The sequence below is a fragment of the Peromyscus maniculatus genome, chromosome 2 (assembly GCF_049852395.1).
Source record: "Peromyscus maniculatus bairdii isolate BWxNUB_F1_BW_parent chromosome 2, HU_Pman_BW_mat_3.1, whole genome shotgun sequence".
NCBI lineage: Eukaryota > Metazoa > Chordata > Mammalia > Rodentia > Cricetidae > Peromyscus > Peromyscus maniculatus.
Window position 1 is genome coordinate 128,091,491 of NC_134853.1, and position 22,917 is coordinate 128,114,407.

The window sequence follows — 22,917 nt, forward strand, 5'->3', positions numbered from 1 at the left end:
CTGAGCTAAATTCCCAACCCAACATATTTATATTTATGTGTATGGGTATTTTTTCTGCAAGTGTATCTGTGCACCACATGTGTGCAGTACCCTTGGAGGCCAGACGGGGCACTGGACCCCTGGAATTAGAGTTACACGTAGTCACGAGCCACCATGTGGGTGCTGGGATAAAACATTGGTCCTCTGGAAGAGCAGCCAGTTCTCTTAATTACTGAGCCATCTCTCCAGCCCTTTCTTTTCTTTCCTATTTTATTATTTTTCGAGACAGAGTTTCTCTGTGTGGCTTTGCACCTTTCCTGGAACTCACTCTGTAGCCCAGGTTGGCCTGGAACTCACAGAGATCCGCCTGGCTCTGCCTCCCGAGTGCTGGGATTAAAGGCGTGCGCCACCACTGCCTGGCTTCTCCAGCCCTTTATAGTCGCTTTAAAAATTTTTTTTCTATTAGTTACTTTTATATTTTTGTTTGTCAACCTAGCCTTTAACTACTGAGCCATCTCTCCAGCCCCTATTAGTCACTTTAATAAGTTATTTATATCTTTTCATTTCATGTGCATTGGTGTTTTGCTTGTGTGTATGTCTGTGTGAGGACGTCAGATCCCCTGGAACTGGGGTTACAGACAGTTGTGAGCTGACCTGTAGGTGCTGGGAATTGAACCTGGGTCTTCTGGAAGAGCAGCCAGTGCTCCTAACCTCTGAGCCATCTCTCCAACCTACTATTAGTCACTTTTAAAAATCCTCTTTATTTCTTTATGACTAAAAATTATTTTGCTGTACTTTTACTATTGCGTTTTTTAGCTCTTGAATTCCTTCTAGTTCAAATTCCATTTATGATTTTTCTTTTATTTTAATTTCTTCCCTAAATTCTATCACATAATTAATGAGCTTTTATAACACTCATTGGTGTGATTCACATCACATATGTTAGCTGATTTTATTTTGTCCTGGGGGGTGGGTTATAATTTCACATGTCTTGTGCACATTTTCTGAGTTGTCGCTTGTCTGAAGGGACACCCCTCTGCGTTTGTTTTCCCAGGCAGGGAGAGAGAAAGACTTGGCCGCTCTGGAGTGCCGGAGGAGTTCCTTACATCTGTTGTCACCTGATGGAGAGCCTGTGGCTTTCTATGGTGTACCCGGTAATTTCTGAGCAAAACCTCATTCAATACAACATCTTACAAGGTGGTTTCGTGATTGGCAAGGAAACCGGGGCTCAAACAGCTGCAGATGGTTGTGGGTGCTTGTGACAATTTCCACCACTTCAGGCGACTAACTGCTCAGTTCCTGACTGTCAGCTGCGGTGGTCTGGGAGCGTCTCCCTCTGCGGCTCAGCCCTGAATGTGGCCTCACTGGGTGTGGGGGAAGTAGTGGCCTCCTGTGTTTGGGCAGTGACTCTCCCGCTCCCTCCTACAATCTGTTCTTTGCCCCGTGCCCTTTCAGCCTTCCAACACCTGGCCAATTTTCCACATTACATATTTCTTTGAATTAGATAGCAAAAATTGTTCTGAATGGACATTTTATGATACACTTAATTTCTTTTATCCTACTCATTATTTTGTCAATTTAATAAGCATTCTTGGACTTTTACTAATATGACAGGCACTTTGGAAACAATCAGAAGCAAGACAGAGTCCCTGCTTTTGTGAGGGTTAGGAACCAGTGGGCAGTCAAATAAAGGAGTAAATGAATTAAGAATATGATAAACATGGGCACGACGTCCCAGGCCTGTAATCCTAGCACTGAGTAAGCTGAGGCAGGAGGATTATAAGTTGAAGGGCAGTCTGGACTAACAGCAAGACCCTGCCTCAAAAGTCCAAGCAAAGCTAACAATATGAGAAAACCTATAAAAAGTAAAAGTGGCTTGACCAAGAAGACTTCAACTTTCCTGTGTAAACTGAGTCGGGTGGGGGGGGGGTGCGGCGGGGAGTCAGATTTCCCTGGACTGGTGTGGTTGCTCAAAATACCAGTTTCCTTTAAGCCCAGTGGTTTATTTTTCCACAGTACCCTCTTCCCATGGTGCAATATGATGCTAATACTCTAGCATGCCCCAAATCCAGGCAGATGAATGGAGGGAGGGATTAAGAGGTGAAGGCCAAGTACCGACTCACTGAGTTTGATCCCTGAGCAGCTGCAATGCAGGACTTTGATTATAGCACTGGCCTGAACTCAACCGCTTGGCCACACACAAGCGCAGGATGGGTCTACGTTCGCCATATCAACCTCTTCAAGTTGGGATTCTACAGTTGGCAAAAGAGGAGGCTGCTGAAGTGGACCCCGGGAGTCTGTCCCACAGAAACTAACCTCCGACTTCCTGGAACCTGAGGGGTGCTTCTGGAAATTCATTTAGGCCGATTTAAAAGTATATATTTGTAAAGCTATTTATTGGCCACTCCTTCCATCCCTTGTCCCCTGCTCCATCACCATCCTCAGAGTAGTGAGTCAGTGTAGAGGTGGAGAATTCAGAGTTTCAGATTTTAACTCACTGCTGATTCTGTCAACGGGTTAGTCTGTTGGTGAATTCATAATTGGAAGACAGTGGAGATTAGGAGGAGAATTAGCTAAGGGAAGTAGGTCTTATCCTATCTGTCTGCTTCCCAGCCCCTTTGAGGTAAGCAGCTTTCTTCCCACTGCATGTTCTCCTCACTCCCACAATGCTCTGTTTCACCAAAAGCATGGCGTCAGCCGGCCATAGACCAAGACATCTGAAACCACACATCCAAACAGACGCTCTCTCTCTTAAATATTTTTCTGACTTATTGTAAGTTGATTCTTGAAAAGTTTTTTCTCCGTGACTGGTTCAGAAAAAGGTCTGTTCTTCTTGGCAGAGACTGGATCAACGAGATATAGCCCATTTATCTTGCAGTGCTTAAGGTGTGGTTGATATTAATGTAATTTTGGGATATAATAGAATCTTAAATAAGCCAAGAAGCCAAACGGTTCAGAGCGGCGTTGTGTCCTCTCAGGGTCTCTCAGTAGCCTGGGAGTTTCCTCAGAGTCAGCAAGACACCGTGTCTACTGACTGCCCTGTCTTTCTAGGGTATGTAGGCAGGGCATGCAAGTGAGTACAAAAATGTGTTCACAGTGCTCACCCGGGGCTTTCAACTGAGGCCAGAAGCAACCAGAGAAGGGAAAGGGGAACTCGAGTTAGTGAGAGGCTCTCTCTCTCTCTCTCTCTCTCTCTCTCTCTCTCTCTCTCTCTCTGTATGCATCTCCACCTTGCTTCTCTCCAGTGAGCCCCAGAGATCTCCCCATCTCCACCTGCCAGGCACTGGGATTATAAATCTCCACCTGTGCTCAGCTTTCCACCCCTGGGGCTGGGGACTAAGTTTATACTTACATAACGAGCACACTGCCGTCCATGGTCATCTTTCCTCCTTTCGGGGGCAGCTGTTTCACGTGTTCCAGACTAGTCTCAAGCTCACTATCGAAGGAAGAAGTTGAATTTTATATGCTCCTGCCTCAGTTTCCTGAGTGCTGGAATTACAGGTCTGTGCCACTGTACCATGTTTTCGGGTGTGCTGTTGATCAAACCGAGGGCTTGGTGCACATTAGGAAAGCTTCTGCTAACTCAGCCACACCCTGCCTTCAATGGTTATCTTTTTTAGCATAGTATTTACATCTTCACCCCATCAACAGGATGTTGTGTGTTTTTATCCTTATTTTACACTTGAAATAGAAGCTCAAAGAGGATCAAGATCCTGCACTTAACAAGTGTTACAGCTGGAGCTAAAAGCAAAATTCACCTTTCTTTTTTCTTTTTTTTTTTTAAATGTTTATTTATTATGTATATAGTGTTCTGCCTGCATGTATGTCTGCAGGCCAGAAGAGGGCACCAGATCTCATTACAGATGGTTGTGAGCCACCATGTGGTTGCTGGGAATTGAACTCAGGACCTCTGGAAGAACAGCCAGTGCTCTTAACCGCTGAGCCATCTCTCCAGCCCCAAAATTCACCTTTCTTAGCAATAAAAGCCATTAAAAAAAAAGATTTCAATGAATTACTGAAATAAGTAATTAAGTATTAAGTATGAAGTATTAAGAAGGAGGCTGCAGTGTCCTTTGATTTCACTTTTTAGAAGGGTGGCATTCTGAAAAAAAAAAGTGAAAAAGATCACATTTCCAGTTATTTCTAAATTTATAATATCCTTTCTCACTCCCAGGGGCTAGTACAGCTTTATTTGAAGAAAAGAAAAAGAAAAAAGGAAGGAAGGAGGGAGGGAAAGAAAGAAAAAGAAAAGGAGGGAAAGAAATAAAAGGAAGGAAAGAAGGAAGCAAGGAAAGAAAGTAAGAAAGAAAGAAGGCAGGCAGGCTGGAGAGACCGCTCAATGGTTAGGAGCACTGGCTGTTCTTCCAGAGGTCCTGAGTTCAATTCCCAGCAACCACATGGTGGCTCACAACCGTCTATAATGAGATCTGGTGCCCTCTTCTGGCCTGCAGGCATACATGCAGGCAGAACACTGTATACATTATTAAAAAAAAGGACTACAGTTCCCAGCATGCTTCACGTTGCATCTCGAGCCTGTACTTTGGAACTCCAAGTTCCAGAGTGCAACGCTCCTCCTCCTCCTCCTCCTCCTCCTCCTGGGTCACTGGGGTCGTCGAGACTACAGTTCCCAGCATGCAGCACCGCCGCCCTTTGCTTTTGGCGCCCCGATGGACCCTGCTTCGGAAAGACGTTTTGGGCTCCAGACGTCGGTTCCCTGAGTCACAACCCCCCTGGAGGCATGTGGCTATGAGGCAGTTCTGGCCGGCCGAGCCTGCTCAGAAGAAGCCGCAGGGAGACGGCCTGGCGGCTGTGCAGGGCTCTGCGCAGGCAGTGTTTCGGGCAGCCCCGGCTGGGTCCTCCCGGGGCTTTCCTGCCTTTGAACAGTGGTGGCGGGCGTGCACTCCGTCCCCGGCACGCTGGAGAGCAGGGGCCGCCATCTCCATGGCCACGGCTGCGAGTGGGCCCTGCGTCGGCGGGGCGCGGGACATCCTTTGGCGCGTGAGTGAGCGCGCGGTGACACGCACTGCCTCCTTGTGGCTGGGCGCGCAGGCTCTGGCCGTGCGGTGCGCCTGGCTGGAAGTGGCCTGTCTTCCGGCGGTCTAGGAGCAGCGCGTAGGGACCTGACCACCTGGGGGATTGGGTGCAAGGGTGTGGGGGTGTCTTCAGTGGAAGTTAGGTTTGGGGTGTTGATCCGGAGTCCGAAGTGGAAGTTGGTCAGCACGGGTGGGATGTGTCTCATGGAAATTTGGACACCTTAGGAAAGATGTAGCGCAAAATGTTAGTGATTCGAACTGCTGCATAATGCCTTGATCCTAAGGGTTACGAAATGGGGGATGGTGCTACAAGAATGTGGTGTGGCCTTAGCAGACGCGGAGCTTATTATATATTCTTGGTTTAAGACTGCCCCATGCATCGATTCTCTGTGTGGGCGTGAAGAGAATAGAAGTAAAGATTCTTTTTGGAATAGTGTTTCTACCTGGATGTCCTGTAATCTATCCCAGGCTAAAAATAAGATATTTAGGTCTGTTTGTTAACCACCTGTATCACTAGTCACACTAAATCGTGTAGAATTTATTCCCATCATTTTCTTCCTGTACACACACACACACACACACACACACACACACACCACTAACCACCTAGTTAGTGTGTGTGTGTTTTGTTAGTGAGCACGTGTGTGCATTCACCCCCACCTTAAATACACTGATGTTACACTTGACTCTGGACCCAATGCCAGCATCAGTTCCCTGACAGTGCGAGGTTCTGTAGTGGTATGTGACATTAGAGATAGTGGCAGACATTGGGTTTCTCTGTAACTGCATGGACTGTGATTTGGGTATAAATAGTAGTGGTTAATGTTAGTAGCCTCTATGCAAAGGCAGGATTTGCAGAGCTGAGTTCGTGTGACTGACTTCATGATTGAGGAGTTCTGTTCCATTTTAGGTTTTGGGTTGGAGGATAGTTACAAGCATCATTTGGTCGGTGTTGCTTCTACCTGTCTGTACCACAGCCTTTATAATCTTCAGCAGCGTCGATTTATTCCATCCTATACAGTGGCTGTCAGGTAAGTGGCAATTTCCAGTTACTGTCTATAAATTGACACATCAAAACATTCACTTTGAGATAAGGTAAATGCACCCCCTGCATGACATAAACTTCCATTTTGTTATATAAAAATCAGTAAGTGTGCCAGAGACTTTGTGTGATGACAGAATGAAAAGGTCATTAGAAGGCTACAGGAGTAGCTAGGTATGGTAGTGTACACCTGCAGGCCCAGTGACACTTGGGAGGCAGAGGCAGGACAGTCTGAGTTCAAGGCCAGTCTGGGACATACAGTGAGAAAAAGAAAAAGACACCACACCAATAAAGACTTACCCCTTTGTCTTTTCCTTTAACAAAATAAGTTTTTTTAACGTGTATAAATATTTTACCTGTATGTATGGATGTTCATTTCATGCATGCCTGATGTCTATGGATCTCCTGAAGCTAGAGTTGCAGAGGGTTGTGAGCCACCATGTGGGTGCTGAGAGCTGAACCCGGGTCCTTTGGAAGAGCGGCAAGCGCTCTTAACTGCTGAGCCATCTCTAGCCCCATTTCATTTCCTTTTTTTTTTTGTTTGTTTGTCTTTCCTTTTTGACAAATATATTGATTTTTTTTTATCTTTTAATGAAAGAGTACTGTCCCTGTCATCTATCTAAAATTGTAGATAGAAACTGTGACCTATATTCTTAAAAAAAAGAAAAATGTCTAAACTAGCTGGTTAGTGGCACTTTTTTTTTTTTTTTTTCCTTTTTTCTTGAGACAAGGTTTCTCTGTGTAACAGACCTGGTTGTCCTGGAACTCACTCTGTAGTACAGGCTGGCCTCAAACTCACAGAGATCTGCTTCCCAAGTGCTGGGAATAAAGGTATGTGCCACCACTACCCTGTTAGTGGCACATTCTTATAGCCCAACTCTTAGGAGGCTGTGGCAGGAGGTGCTGGAGTTCCAGGCCAGCCTGGGATACATATGGAGTAACTATTTCAGAAAGCAATAAGTGACGAAGCAAAAACTATATAAATATTTAAAGAATACTTCATTCTTACATTGTGACCAACAAAGATAAGAGAGGCCCAAAATAGAGAATGACAGGGAAGGCTTAGGAAAGTCCGCGGAGGAAGAAAAGATGGAAGCAGGCTGAAATGTTTGTCGGAATCTTCGGGTGGAAAATAACACGACGATGTTCAGGAGCAGACGGGTGGCTGAGTGGGTAGAGTGCTTGCTGCTGACGCGTGAGGATCTGAGTTTAGATCCTCAGCACGCACATAAAGCCAGGCGGGTGACATGCAAAAGCCAGGCGGGTGACATGCATCATAACCTCAGCATTGTGCTGGGGCTCGTTGGTCAGCCAGCCAGCTGGTGAGCTCTGGGTTCATGAGAGACCTTAGGTCAAAGCGTAAAATGGAGAGCAAGAGAGGAAGAGGCTTTCACCTGTGCACGCATGAGCAAGCACACCCACACAAAAGTAATTCAAAACCATCAGTGATTCATTGAAAGGTCGCTGTTGGCTTCTATCAGTTGTAGCCGTTACTGTGTGCCAGGCCCGAAGTATACTACCTCTTTCCTATAGTGCCACATAGTGAGGTGGTGTGTGTGCTTTGTAAATAGAACACTAAGGTTCAGGTTAAAATAATCTGTTCAACATCCAGCCAGTAAGTGACTGAAGTCTCTGTCTTCAAATTTGTTTTCCCATAGTATGACATAATAGATAGTTTTCAAAAAAAATTTAAGCTGGGCGGTGGTGGCACATACCTTGAATCTCAGCACTCAGGAGGCAGATGTCAATGAGTTTGAGGCCAGCCAGGGCTACAGAGCGAGTTCCAGGATATCCAGAGCTGTTACGTAGAGAAACCCTGCCTTGAAAAAAAAAATTAAAAAACATAAATATTGTCAAACTAGGTTTTGCAATCTTGAAAGTATTCCCTAAGATTAAAAAACACGAATTACTTTGGGCGATTTTTTTCTCAATAATATCTTCCTTTATTTTTCTTTTATAAGAACCTGCCAGTTAGAGTCGTGCATTGTTTGGCCTTGGGAAGTATTGCTGCTAATCGATAGAGTCATGCTTTTGTTGATGGGTCTATCTGCCGAGTCACACAGGACTGGTAAAATTAGCCCAAGAGCCAGTGCAGAGACGGCAGCTGATTAGCTGTGGAGGCTTAGGAAAACTGCAATTAATTTTGGACTCTGAATTCTACTTGGAAAAATAATTGCTTTCATTAAGTGAGTCTGTTCAGCAAACATGTCCCATGTCTCTTTCTTTTGTTCATATTTTTACATAGTAACATACATAGTTTAAACTTGGAAGCATGTTGGTTTTTGAGTTACTCTGAAATGCAATGTTTTGGTTTTTAATGAGGACATCGTTGGGTTTTGTTATTTAGACCATCCCTTTAGATGACTTTTACATTATGCCATTTCCATGTAACTTTGACTTTAGCTGTAGGCACTAATTGCATTTACTAAGTAGAGTTTAAAAATACTGTTTACATTTTGAAAAGAAACTTGGTATGTTGCTGTGGCAGCTTTCACATGATGAAATGTTTGCATATGTCTGTATGTTCTCTGTTACTAACATCTGTGTTGTTTAAAGAAGTTCTAATACCATTCTCCAGTACCCAGAACAAAGTCTCAACAACTCACTTGGGAGCTTTTGTGTGGATGTCCTGTTGTAAGCAGTGCACAAATAAATTCTTAAAGAGAGAAACAGGCCAACTTTTAGAGTTAAAACTGCACTTGTGGAGTCTGCTGAGACGGCTCAGTGGATAAGGGTGCTTGCTGTGAATCATGGGGGCCAGGGTTGGATCCCAACACTCAGGGAAGAAACCAGGTGTCCCACAGATGCCTGAAACTCCAGCTCCGAGGGACCCAGTGTCCTGTGCTGTGTCCACAGGTCCACATACATTCCCACAGACATCTGTGCACACAAAGTTGAAACACTGGTTGTGGTTTGAACTCTTGTATTGCAGTGTGCGACACAGCTCTAGGACTGAGTAGGCTTCACTAACTCCTTTCTCTTGTGTTTCAGATTCTTTCAATGACTTATGTAGTTCCCATGTAATCTTCTACCTCCTGCTGCTGTCAGTGGTGATTATAATAATAAGTATTTTCAATGTGGAGTTCTACACAGGTAGGTTTCTGAATTTTAATCTTTAAAAGTTTGAACATCAGGGGTGTGGCACATGCTTGAACACTAGCACTACGGAGGTTTGAGGGAGGGTCACCACAAGTTCAAGGCCAGCTTTCGCTGTGTAGTGGGCTAGACAGTTAGCCTAGGTTAGATGGCTAGACACTGTGTCAAAACAAAACAAAAATAATTTATTCTACCCAGGGAAGAATTTCAAAAATGTGTGCATAGTCATGTTCTGTTCTTCGGGTGGTCCGTACTGTTATTTCGGTGTTTGAAGATACAGCTAGGCCTTTTGTGACAGACATTCTATGAGTCTGCTTACAGAAGTTGGCTGTACAGAGAGTGGTCGGAGTCATCTGACAGTGGAGTGGTGGTGTCAGGGCTGCCGGCCCAGGGCTTGGCCACCGGGCGAGGTTTGTCGGGAGGACAGGAGGGTCAGGAGGGTCAGGAGGTGGTGCTGGGCTGGCTGCCAGCACTGTGAATGTCCTCATGTCTCAGAACTGTGCAGTTAAAAAGGACTCAAATCACAGATTTTATTTTATATTTTACCGCAATGAAAAAAATAAATGTAACCCTTTTAATAGTTCACAGCTAGCAAGCTGTGAGTTAGCAAATGAATTAGGAAGTAATTCCTTATAGCATGGGGACCAAGTCTGGGCTGACCTCAGATTGGTAGTACCTGCCTCAGCCTCCTGGATGCTGGGATTGCAAGCATACATCACTGGCTTTGTGAGCTTCTCCCTCCCACCCCACAATAACAAAGTCTATGGTTTTAGAATATTTAATTTTAAAAAATTGGCTTTGCCTTCGGAAAATCCTGGATTCCAGAGCATTTTCACACCTTTTCAGACTCCTAATTTTGTCACTTGGGGTTTTCTGATTATTTATTAGTTTATCTTCCTATGACATCTTTCCTCCTCTTTTAGCTTTTTAGTATTTAAAGTATTTTAAGTATTATACGTTTTAAAGAAACAGTATGTGAGATTTTAAGTCCCGACTGATACTGTAACATGCTGTTCTTTGCTTTCATAGTGCTTTCTCGTTGGCTGGGGATCTGTCTGTTCTAACCATGTCCTTGGCTTATGGCCTGTGTTCTTACACTCTCTACTGTGCTCCTGGGCCGTCCTCTATGTGTAGGTGGGCCAGGTGAGGGCGCTCAAGTCAGTGTTTTTATTATTTTAGTTTATTTATTTTTTTGGTGTGTTTTTTTTTTTTTTTTTTTGAGACCAGGTTTCTCTGTGTAGCCCTGGCTGTCATGGAACTTGCTTTGTAGACCAGGCTGGCTTCAAGCTCAGAGATCTGTCTACCTCTGCCTCCTGAGTGCTGGGCTCAAAGGTGTATACTAGTGTTTTTAAAGCCTCACTGGTCATGTTGGCTTGACCTGTAGGAGGAGGCTTGTGTGTGTACTGTGTGCTCCCAGCTTGCTCCAGAGGATCTGTGAAGTGTGTTTGCTGACAGGTACACTGGGCAGCTGTGAGGGGGTATAGAGGGCCACCTTTGACCCAGCGCAGGAGCGTCCTAGAGGAGCTGACGGCTGGACCAGACTTTGAAGGAGGACTTGTATTAAGCAGACAAAGAAGAGATGATTTTCTAGGGAGAAGATGGAGCTTGAGAGCATGTTGAATGACATGGCGTCAGGGTTTGTCCCATTAGGACGTCAGTCACATAATTGGCTTTCAGGGAGTCTTAGTGGGAAGAGGAGGTGATGGCTGCTCCCTACCTAAAGTGCCACGTGTTCGAGCCCTCCCTGCACACCTCATTTCTTACCAACGCCATCATCTCTTCTCTTTGAGTATACTAAAAGAAGATTACTGCATGTCTATGTCAGGCAGCTTAGGCATAAATACGCTTTGCTCCATTCCCACAATTGTCTCCCAGGTCACTTCCAGAGAACTTTTGGGTTGTTGGCGAGGCCTTGAAATAGCTGTATAGAAGCTCGTATGCAGGCTGGGTGGGTAAAGGAGAGGGCCAGCTCTAACCTCCACATGGACCTCCCCACATATAAGTAATTTGCAATAACTGTACAAATAGTTAATATTCATGATTGTGATTTTTGCCTTTGTGGTTTATTTTTCACAGGTGGACGCTCTAGTGAGTTTCAAATGCTGAAATAAAGGCAATTTAGGGCTATCTTCTAAATTATTTATTTTACGGCTCTTAGGAAAATGTCTGAGTTGGCATTATGTTAATTACCAGAGAATATTAATTTAAAGAAATGAAAAGGCCAAGTGTATGGGAACACATCAGTAATCAGGAGGCAGGCAAGGGGTGTATATCAGTAGTTCAGATACATCCTCCACTATGCCATGAGTGAGGCCAGCCTGGGCAACCTGAGACCCTTGTCTAGAAAACAAACAAACAACAGCAAACCCAAGAAAGATGAAGAACGTTGATTGGGCTCATCTCTAGATTCCCTGGTTTTTCTTGTGTGTGTACCTCTTTTTCTTTATTTCAAGTTTTTTTTTTTTTTTTTTTTTTTTTTTTTTTTTTGGTTTTTCGAGACAGGGTTTCTCTGTGTAGCTTTGCGCCTTTCCTGGAGCTCACTTGGTAGCCCAGGCTGGCCTCGAACTCACAGAGATCCGCCTGGCTCTGCCTCCCGAGTGCTGGGATTAAAGGCGTGCGCCACCAACGCCCGGCTTATTTCAAGTTTTTAAAGGCTCAGGTTGTTAGCCTAAGAGCGTCCTGGACTGGGTTTCCCATTGGGCGGTGTTTGTGGTGAGGAAGATGTTGTTTCCTCCAGCTTCAGGTGCCACAGTTACAAAGCCACGGTGCTGTGCTTTCTCTGCAGCTGTGCCCTCCATACCTGGCTCCCGACTGGCCCTGATCGGGAGGCTCCTCCACCCTCAGCAGCTCATGCACTCCTTCATACATGCTGCGATGGGAATGGTGGTGGCGTGGTGTGCGGCCATCATCACCAAGGGCCAGTACAGTTTTCTCGTGGTCCCCTGTACCGGAACTGAGAGGTATAGTAAATGGTTTTTTCTTCCTCTTTCTTGGAACCGTGCTTACTTTCTTTCCAAGTCAAAGGAGACCTTCAGACCCTCACAGAAGTTCCTGTTTCTGTGTATGAACTGTTAGTGATATTCTGTGTTTGAGGAAATGAGCAGAATTCTAAAGACATTTGTATGTGGAAGGCGCTGTATAGGTGCTGTTGGGTTCCTGGGGGTGATTCAGGGACAGTCTCAGCTGCTTGAGAGATGAGAGTCATAGGCCATGGATGAAGATATAGATATAATAAAGAAAAGGAAACAAGATCCATGTCAGTCAGTCAGGTGTGGTGCTCCCTAATTTAGAGGCTAGTGCTCTCCAGATCTGGAATCTTTCCAGGAACTTTAAAGACAGCATCCAGAGACCCGGAGAGGGTGCACAGTTAGGAGAGGCCTGAGAGCCCAGAGCTCCAGCACCTCCATTAGGGACATGCAGGTGATTTGTCCGTCCTTGTCCAGATGAAGCCAACTTGTCTTGGAAGCAGCAGGACTGTGGTGCGCTTTCTTACCTCAGATTTCCATGGAAACAGAGCAGTAATTAGGATCTCGTGCGTCAGGGGAAAATGCTTTGTTAATCTTTTGCTCCTGTTTACCTAGAGTGAGTCATTTTGTTAGAATTGGGGCATTTCTTAAGTGGTTAACATGGAATTTTGCCTTCTGGCAAGTAGCCTTAAAGCAATGATAATGTGTTTTGACTGTTGAATGAATAGCTTTCCTTTCCTCTCAGCTTGGATAGCCCTGCCGCCCAAACCTGCATGAATGAGCATCACCTGTTTTTCCTACTGGCTGGAGCATTCATGGGCTATAGCTATAGTCTTCTGTATTTCATGAACAACATGAATTATCTTCCCTTTCCCATTATACAGGTAAGATAACATTTGAGCGTTTCCTTAGCTATGATATTAACATTGCCATGTCTAGACATATGGCCAATTTATCTGATTATGTCAAGATTTGATCAGTAAAATTCCATGGTAAAATCGCCTGACTGCTGAGTTCAGGTCCCGTGAGAGTGCCTAGCACAGGTGTCTAATCCCAGGTTGCCTGGAGGACCTCCCGAAGCTCAGAGGTCACCTAGCCTGGGGGTGTAGGGTAAAGAGACCCTGTCTTAAACCCGGTGGAACAGTGAAGAGCAGTGCACAGAGTTTGTCCTCTCCCTCCACAAATACCCCCCCCACACACACATGTTCTTTAGCACTGAACCCATCACAAGGCAACTGAGAAGACATTTGTTGTCAGTGAGACTTCAGTGTTTTGCAAGCTGTAGCCCCCCTTTCCTGCTGCCGCTCTCAGAATGCTGCCCCCTCTTTCCTGTCCTGGTCATAGTAACACTTGCTGTGATTTAGCAGGGCTGGGGGAAGAGGATGACAACATTCAAGTGCTTGGTGTAGCCCTCCTTAAGGATGTGCAAGTGACTTAGGAACACATCAGTTATTGTCTCAGACCTAAGGCGTGCGTGTGTAAATAAAACTCGTTCACCTGGTTTGGGTGGTGTAGTTAAAACTGTGCTTAGTTTGTGTGTGTGTTGCACGAATGTGTACATGTGTATCCTTGCTCACTTGTGTGTGTTGAGGCTAGAGATTGATGTTGGATGTCTTCCTCAATTGATTTTCACTTTAGATTTCAAGACAAAATCTCTTACTTAGTCTGGAATTTATTAACTTGGCAAAGCTAGCTGACCCCTGAACTCCAGAGATCCTTCTGTCTTGGCCTACCTTAATGCTAGGAGTGTAGGCATGCACTACCCCTTCTGACTTTACTGGGTATGCGGGATCTGAACTCAGGCCCTCATGCTTAGATGGCACATACTTGATTAAGCCGCTTTCCCTGTTCATTCACTAGGTTTGTAAAACATCTAACCTGAAGCAGGTGTGCTTCAGCAGGCAGAGGTACTTGGAGCACAGATCTGATGGTCTGCACTCACTCTCTGGATCCCACAGTGGACCAGCTCTCCAAAGTTGTCCTCTTACCTCGAAATGCGCATTTTGACACATGTCTGCTTGCAGACAAACACACACACAAATTTTAAAAATAAAAAAAACCAAAACCCCCAACTAATCTAGTAGGAATAAAGCTTGTAACGAGCCATGTGTTTCTGCTGTTTCTTCTTGTGTTTTTATGTACTTCATTTCTGTTCTGGATGTGAGGCCTAGGCACTGGAACAAGCTTTGAACCAGTCCCTTCCCACTGGCTCCCACACTGGTGGGAAAGACGTGAGGTGTAAAGCAGTCGTGTGGTAATGAGAATTTCGTCCGTGAGGACGGCACACTAGGGTTCTCCCACCTAACGTGTCTCAGGCCTATTGCATCAGCATGAGCTGGTGAGCATACATCTGTGAGAAGATCATGTTCCTCAAAGACTGACCCTCACCTTCCTGCAGTTGTGTAGGAAAGACACTTCCTGCTTAGGAACTCGTCACATTTGTGAAATGTTAAAAGTAGGACGCACCCACAGTGTCTTGAGAAAATTCCATACAGGAATACCCTGTTGTGCGTGACCTCACGTCCCAACATGATACATACAGAGAATGAGAAAACTAAAGTGTTGGAGAAATAAGACACTCTTGCTGGATCTCCAGGTGAAATCGACCGTCTACGTAACATCACAGATGTATAGTGACCACAGGAACTAATAGTTGACAGTGCTGATCAATTACTGTTTCTACCACATAATGCCAAATTTCATGCTTTTGTTGTCATTTCTTTTGATGAAATTTTGGATTCTTGAATCTCTAAAGTTCATTCTAAAATGATAAACTTTCACTTCAGATTAACTTTGTAAGAATATATATATTTAGACAGGGTTTCCCTGCATAGCCCAGGCTAGTCATGAGCTCTAGCTCTTCCTGCCTCAGCTTCCCAAGTGCTGATGATAGGCATGTGCTGCCATATTGGCCAAAATGTATACTTGGGACATCTCTTGCAGCTACACATATGTGGCCATCTGCCTGGGCGGGCGCTGTTTTTTGAGGGTGGCAGGACAGTGAAGTCAGAGAGGTGAAGATTGGGTGTTAATAGTTGAAATGATGGATTTGTGTGCCCGGAGCTGTCTTTTCTCATCAGTCAGATTTGTGCCTTTGGGTTTATTGTGGTAAGTTTGCCTCCCTGAAAGGCTGAGGTGGAGGAGCACACTGGCTTAAGCTTTTCACTATCTAGGAGCATTGCTCACACACAGTGTGTGATGTTGTCTTGTGCATGGTGAGGTGGTGATATATAAATATATCAATATAAAGCAGGGTGAGCTGATAGGAAGCAAGAAGAAGAGGGAAGACAGGCCCATTCATTCCTTCCTCTGTCAGCCTCTGAAGAGTGATGGGATACTTGTAGTCATTTACTTGATATTGTCGGTATTCTTACTTCTAATCTTAGTTATAGAGTGTAAAAACTATTAACTATTTAAACATCAGAATAGTCTGTCTTTTTGTACAATTATTGTCTGTCTTTAAGTTCTAAATTACGTTTTTATTTCTCCGTGTGTGTGTGTGTGTGTGTGTGTGTGTGTGTGTGTGTGAGAGAGAGAGAGAGAGAGAGAGAGAGAGAGAGAGAGAGAGAGAGAGAGAGAGAGAGAATGTGTACAGCTTGTGGGAATTGGTTCTGTTGTATCATGGGCCTCATGTGGGCTAGAACTCAGATCATCAGGCTTGGCAGCAGGCAGCTTTATCCACTGAACCATCTCGTAGGCTCCCAGTTATAGTTTGTTTTGTTCCAGTTTAAGTCTTTTTGGTGGTGGGGATTGACCCAAGGCCTCACACATGCCAGGCAAGCAGCCCCAGCTCTTGCTGATGATGGTTCACCCTCTGCCTCTGCTAGTAGTGTCCACCTCAGAACGGTACTGAATGTGTCGTTTGACATCTTTCTTGTTGTTCTCCACAGCAGTATAAGTTTTTACGCTTCAGGAGATCTCTCCTCTTACTAGTTAAACATAGCTGTGTGGAATCCCTGTTCGTGGTCAGAAATTTCTGCATTGTGTATTATTTTTTTGGTAAGAATTTCTACCTTCTAATTTAGTATATTATTAGCTCATAGTTTAGAAAATGTCAGTTGCAAAGTTATTCTTATTGAATTAGTATTTTTTTTATAGTTGTACTTGACCAGTTAAGGGAATTTTTATTAAGGGGAATATGATGTATACATGTAAAATACTCTTTAAATGGATAAATCTCTTGTGTTGCAACACAAGACAGGCCATGAGCTGTTACGTTCACCTCAGAAAACCAGATGCTGCACAGGTCAGACAGAACAGAACAATGGTTATGGAGGCTGTAAGCGGGGGACAGGGAGGAGCTGCTCAGGGCGGTGATCAGCCTTGCATGGCGAGGTAGTTCTGGAGATGTGTTGCACAATAGTCAGCACACAGCTCTGGGCTGCACGGTTAAAGGTAGTAAACCCGGCAGTCAGAGGACAGCTTGTAAGAACTGCTTCTCTCCTGTCATGTGGGTTCTGGTGGTGAGCGCTTACCGGCTGAACCATCTCACCAGCTCCGAAGCAACCCAGCTACACAGTGTGCTCTGTGAGAGAGAGGCAGGGATGAGGGACTGCTCACCTGTGGCCTTCGAGATGGGGTGATGGAATTGGTCACAGTTGATGGTGCACATCTGTTAGCCACAGGTATCGTGTACTGAAGAGCTGGAAGTGCTGCCGATAGTCTATCACAGTTGTCTTGTCTTGCTCTGTTTTTAATAACCATGGTGACTAAGACTTGTATATCTCAGAACTGTACAATGGAAAGACTTCCAGTATTTAGAAATGATTCTCTTTTCCCGTCCATTGCTAATCAGACAGCCTAGCATTTTAACTGAGGTCTCCCTGTGTAGTTGAACCTCATAGTGTAAAGCACACTGAAGAGTGTCAGTCTAACTTCTCACGTTCCTGTCTTGGTATTGTTCTTCTCAGGCCACATTCCCAAAGCGTGGATTAGCACTGCGATGGACCTCCACACAGATGAGTAAGCCAAGTCTGATTTTCCTGCTGCCTGCCTTTTCAGTTTTCCCGCTTTCTAGATGCTTTGTTAGGTTTATCCTTGATTTTTTTTTTTTTTAATTGAAATAAGAAGCAACAGAGGAGAGGGAGGTGCTTGGTGTAACGGGAAGGTGGCTCGTGCCCTGTCCTGTTTCTAGGCTGAAAACTCCACACTGCCGCTCACAGTCCTTAGCCACTGTGGGATCAGGGAAGGCTAAGCTTACCTCGACACCGTGTCCTTCCTGGGTTCCTTACCCGTAGTCTGTTCTGTGCTAGACTTCTCAGTGTCTCCTACTTCATTAAGTTCGGGTGTTCAATGCCATGTGCTCTGTGTCATTGGGTTTATCCACTTCATTTTAACCCCTAGAGACAACGGAAGATCTGTCATCTTTTCAATGTATGTTTGAAAGTTAAATCATTAATAACTAACTCACTAAGATTTCCGAGTCATGCACCTAGGTGACCACAGGGAAAGACTCCTGCCATCGCCACTCACTCAGACCCTCCCCCAGACCTAAGAAGTAGCAGTCCATTGTGCTGCTGCTGCTGCTGCTCTTAGACATCCTCCACACTAAAGGAAAGTGGCCTTTCTGAGATGCGTGGCCCCTGTCTGGCTCTGTCATCCATTATGTGTCATAAAATTTATCCTGTTCATCCTATCTATGATTTTTTTTTTTAAATAAATGCATTGTTTTAGCTGGGCAGTGGTGGCACATGCCCTTAATCCTAGCACTTCAGAGACAGAGGCAGGCAGATCTCTGTGAGTTCGAGGCCAGCCTGATATACAGAGCAAGTTCCAGGTCAACCAGGGATACACACAGAAACCCTGTCTCAAAAAACCACAAATAAGTAAATAAATGCATTTTTTTCTCATAGAATTTTTTTTAACAATTATGTATTTATTTAATGTGTGTATGTGTGGCCATCAGAGGCATCTTTTGAGAGTTCTCTCCTTCTGGTATGTTCTCTTTTTACCACGTGGGTCCTGGGGCTGGAACTCAGGTGTCAGACTTAGCAGCAATGCCTTTACCCACTGAGCCTGTCACCAGCTCTCCCTAAGAACGTCTAGTAACATAGTGATGGTTTCCCCGTCAAATAAATACTGAAAAACTGTACGCACAGTAATGTGTCAGTATTTTCACTCTGCCTGTGAGGCACCGTAATTGAGGAAGGCTGCAGTCCGCGGATACCCGGAGTGCACTGTGTTAGTTATCTCACTCCCGCTTTGGCGCAGCTGAAGGGTTCATCTAAGCCGGGTGGGGGTGCAATCCTATGATCCTAGGACTAGTGAGGCTGAAGCAGGAGGATTGTGAGTTCAAGGCCAGCCTGGGCTATATGGAGAGATCCTGTTTCAAATAAACAGAGACCATAAAGGGCTTAACCTGTTGTTTCTGGATAAAATCAGTTGCCTCCAATGTGTGTCCTTTTGATTTTTGGTTACTTCACTGTGAGACTTGTATCATATGTGGAATTCACTAGGTTCAGTTTTAGAGAGTTGGGATTTTGACACATCTGGATATTTTAGAGGTACTATAGATTTCAATTTTTTAAAAAATTTTTAAAAGATTTAATTTATTTATATTTTCTGTATGAGTGCTCTGCATGCCAGAAGAGGGCATCAGGTCCTATATAGATGGTTGTGAGCTGCCATGTGGTTGGTGGGAATTGAACTCAGGTCCTCTGGAAGAGCAGCCATTGCTCTTAACCACTGAGCCATCTCTCCAGTCCCCAGATTTCAATTATTTTGAAAGTTCCTAGGTAAAATTTAGTTTTGTCCTCTACTTGGTTACTAGATGAGAAACCAAATGCATGGGCCGTTTATTTGGTTAGCCTACCATGTAAACTGGGTCAACTGGAAAGAGGAAAACAATATTTGATAGAAATTTAAGTTTTTGTTCTTTCACTCAAAACTACCTTATAATATGGCCAACTGCCTAATAGTTTTGCTTCATGCAAGTCAGGCCCTCAGTCAGTATTTACTTAGAAGCTAAACATAATTGTGTCATGTACTGGCGTTCCCCACGAATACCAAACACTGTGGACAACCTGTTGTAAGCCTTGTGAGTGTCTGAAGAGTTTGAATGAAGAGATTACACTCTGTTCTATGGATAAGGAAAAGAAAGATGGACGTAAAGATATAGGTGATGATTTATTTATCTAACAGCAGTGTGTAGATGGCGGTCAAATTCAAATTCTGTTTTTGTACAATTGCTAGTTTTGTGATTATAGGATTTATAGTAGTACTAACTAAATTACTCAAGGATTTGTAGGATATGAGCTTTTAGCTTCTTAACATTCTAATAGTTTTTAAAATTGTTTAAAAAGCAGAGATCAGGCAAGGCCGTGGTGGCGCATGCCTTTAATCCCAGCACTCAGGAGGCAGAGCCAGACGGATCTCTGTGAGTTCGAGGCCAGATGGTCTATAGAGCGATTTTCAGGAAAGGCACAGAGCTACACAGAGAAACCCTGTCTCAAAAAACCAAAAAAAAGGGCTATCATTGTTTTTGTAATACGTGCAGTACTGTGAAACTGTTTATAATGGCACACACATGATCCAGAAGTCCAAATTATATTTTTGAGACTATGGTGGCCTTGAACTTCAGATCCTCTTGCCTAGTTGTATTTTATGGGTTTAAAGAATTAAGCCATGAATTAGCAATAATAAGCTTCCACCTGTCCTAAGTAGTTAGGCTTATAGACATGGCTCTGACTTCCACAGTAAATGGTACTGCAGATTTAGAACTCGGGGGCCTGCAGGGCCAGTGCCTGCCGGCAGTTTCCCTGTGGCTCCCTATGTACCTCTGAGGGACGTTAGGAAAAGAGCTTTAGAAGGGTACCAGCAAATAGGCTGTCTTTCTCTGCATGGAGTCCTTGTCTTTGGCATGGGAATCATGGCACTTACTGTTTTCCTAGGCAGGCCCACAGGCCTCTGGACACGATTGGCGGCCTCCTGAATGTCTCCTTACTCTACCATGTTTGGCTCTGTGGTGTCTTCCTTTTGATGACTTGGTACATCTCCTGGATACTCTTCAAAATCTATGCCACGGAGGTCAGTATTGGGAGGGGTTTTTGTTAGTACTGTTGTGTTTCAGAGAATAGAAAGTGGTGCTTTCAGCAGACCACTGCTCAAAGCATGTTACTCCGGTGGTTTTCATCCTTCACGCTGTGTTTCTTTCTTTTTTTGGTTTTTCCTGAGGCAGGGTTTCTCTGTGTAGCTTTGGGCCTTTCCTGGAACTCACTCTGTAGCCCAGGCTGGCCTCAAACTCACAGAGATCCCCCTGCCTCTGCCTCCTGGGTGCTGGGATTAAAGGCGAGTGCCACCAGCACCTGGCACACTCTGTGTTTCCAAGGAACAGAGTTGGTGCTCTCAGAGCATCTGGGAGTTAAACTGGGTGGTGTTTGCTGCGCTTTACTTAGAGCCTGGCTTTCCTCCTGGGATTTTGAGTAGGAGATGAGCCTAGATTTTAAATTAATTTTACATGCTATCGAAATAGATACGATCAACATTTAAATATGCAGTTATGCAATATTTGCTTTTTGAAAAACATCTTGAAATTTATTAAATGATTCTGATAATTCTGTGGGCAATTCTCACAGAATATTAAAAAAAGATATATTTTGTCATATGTGTATGTCTATTTTGCTAGCATTCATATATATGTGCACCACATACATATCTGTTGCTATGAATTCCTTGAAACTGAAATTATAGACAGTTGTGAGCTGACATGTGGGGGCTGGAAATTGAACTCAGGTCCTCTAGGTCAGCTAGTGCTCTTAACTGCTGAGCCATTTCTCCAGTTTCACAAAAAAATATTTTTTTTTTAATTTATTTTTATTTCATGTTATTGGTGTTTTGCCTACATGTGTGTCTGTGTGAGGGTGTCGGATCCCCTGGAAGTGGAGTTACAGATAGTTGTGAGCTGCCGTGTGTGTGCTGGGAGTTGAACCTGGGTCCTGTGAAAGAGCAGTCAGTGATCTTAACCACTGAGCCATCTCTCCAGGCCCACTAAAATCTTTTTAAGTGAAGAGTTGCATTAAAAAAAAAATCATCTAGATGTGTTTGTCATAGTAGTATTGTATTTGATTTTACCATCTCTGTTAATTTTCAATGGCTTCACAGGCTCTTTGTTCCTGGAATTTAGTTCTGTTAGTAGATGTCAGTTTGATAAAATTGGGACAGTGACACTTGGGAAAATGTATTTGTTTTTATTTAAAACTTTATTCATATGAGTGTTTTGCCTTCATGCATATCTGTGTACCACATGAGTGCCTGGGGTCTGTGGAGCCCAGACGAAGACATTTGATCCCCTGGGACTGGATGGGTCCTCTGGAAGAGCAGCCAATGCTTTTAACTGCTGAGCCATCTCTCCGGCTCCCACAGTAACATTTTTTTAAACAGTGCTTTTGCAAGGAGCACTGAAGATGTTGATTTGATTGTATTTGTCTCTCTGTAATCTCAGTCAGTGCTCACTGATGATAACAAGGACAGGAAAAGAATTCCTTTCACATTCTCTGTATGTGATTATATCCAACAGGCTTATGTGTTCCCTGTCCAGCCCCCATTTGCGGAGGAGTCGGACGAGTGCCTCCCGAGAGTCCTCAGCAGCAGCCCTCCTCTCATCATCAAGGTGCCAGAGTGCGGCTTGCAGCCTCAGTTATCTTCGCCTCCTTCCAGAGGTGGAGGCATAGTTAGCACAGCTGGGCATTTAGATAGACTTCTTGAGGGCCTCTAACGGGGGTTCTCAACCTGTGGGTCAAATGACCCTTTCCCAGGGATTGCCTGAGACTGTTGGAAAACACAGGTATTTATGTTACAATTCATAACAGCAAAATTACAGTTAGGAAGCAGCAACAAAAGTAATTTTATGGTTGGAGGTCACCAAATAGGAACTGTATTAGGAAGTTGAGAACCACTGTCCCAGAATATTCTAGTATTGGTACTGTAAAAATGACGTAGTAATGTCATTAAAAATTTTTTTTTTGTCATTTCAAGTGACTAAATATAAAAGTAAAGTACCCTGGGTATGCACCAGCAATGTACATATGTTTCCCAGGATGGCTTTGAACTCCTGGATTCATCCTGAACTCCTGTCTCAGCTGCCTGAGTAATGGAGACCACCGGCCGCCCCACCAGACCCAGCTCAGCTAGCTAACTTCTCATAAACACATCCAGTTCTCTCAAGCATAAGATGCCGTGGTAGCCAACTAAATCCATAGTCTTTGCAAACCATTCCTGGCAGTAATGCAGAAATACTGTGAGTTTTTACATTGCTGGAGCTAGATCCACTTTTATTCATGCACTGTGTGTCGTCTCAAAGGTAGTGTGCTTAGTGGTATGTTGACATACAAATTACTGAGGGTTCTAAAACAAATCGTAATCATAAAAGTTGAAGAAGTTTACAAATCAAACTAAATGAGAAAAATTGTTTTGATTTAAATTGCAATTTGAGATTGTAAAGGAAATCTAAATATAACAGGATATAACTTATCCTACTAAAAGGTCATGGTGCCTTATTTATTGTATACTTTTATGTTTTTCAGACAGCATCATGCTGTGTAGGCCAGGTTGGACTTGACTTTGCACTTGTCCTGCCTAAACCCCCTTCTAAGTGCTGAGGCATGTACCAGCATGCCCAGCTAGCTTACTACTTTAACAGTAGTTACAAGAAGATGCTGGGAACCCAGCAGTTTTTGTCACAGTCTAGAGACACTGTAAACAAGTAGGTAAATGAACCATCGAGGCACTGATCGCCAGTAGGTATTAGCTACTCGTTTGGGTACTTAGGAAATCTCTCTTAGTGGGCAGGGTCAGGTCCTGTGGC

At 44.2% G+C, this 22,917-nt stretch overlaps 1 protein-coding gene across 1 annotated transcript in view; it reads left to right on the top strand.

The window, feature by feature from the left end:
- Positions 1-4,520: 4,520 nt before the first annotated feature.
- Ndc1 (NDC1 transmembrane nucleoporin) overlaps positions 4,521-22,917 on the top strand; it is a 58,508-nt gene continuing 40,111 nt past the window's right edge. The window contains exons 1-9 of the mRNA XM_006977716.4: positions 4,521-4,977; positions 5,923-6,043; positions 9,046-9,147; positions 11,936-12,110; positions 12,862-13,000; positions 16,007-16,115; positions 17,027-17,078; positions 20,006-20,141; positions 21,631-21,723. Of these exons, the coding sequence (XP_006977778.4) occupies positions 4,612-4,977; positions 5,923-6,043; positions 9,046-9,147; positions 11,936-12,110; positions 12,862-13,000; positions 16,007-16,115; positions 17,027-17,078; positions 20,006-20,141; positions 21,631-21,723 (1,293 nt within the window). The 5' untranslated portion in view covers positions 4,521-4,611. The remainder of the gene's footprint in view (positions 4,978-5,922; positions 6,044-9,045; positions 9,148-11,935; positions 12,111-12,861; positions 13,001-16,006; positions 16,116-17,026; positions 17,079-20,005; positions 20,142-21,630; positions 21,724-22,917) is intronic.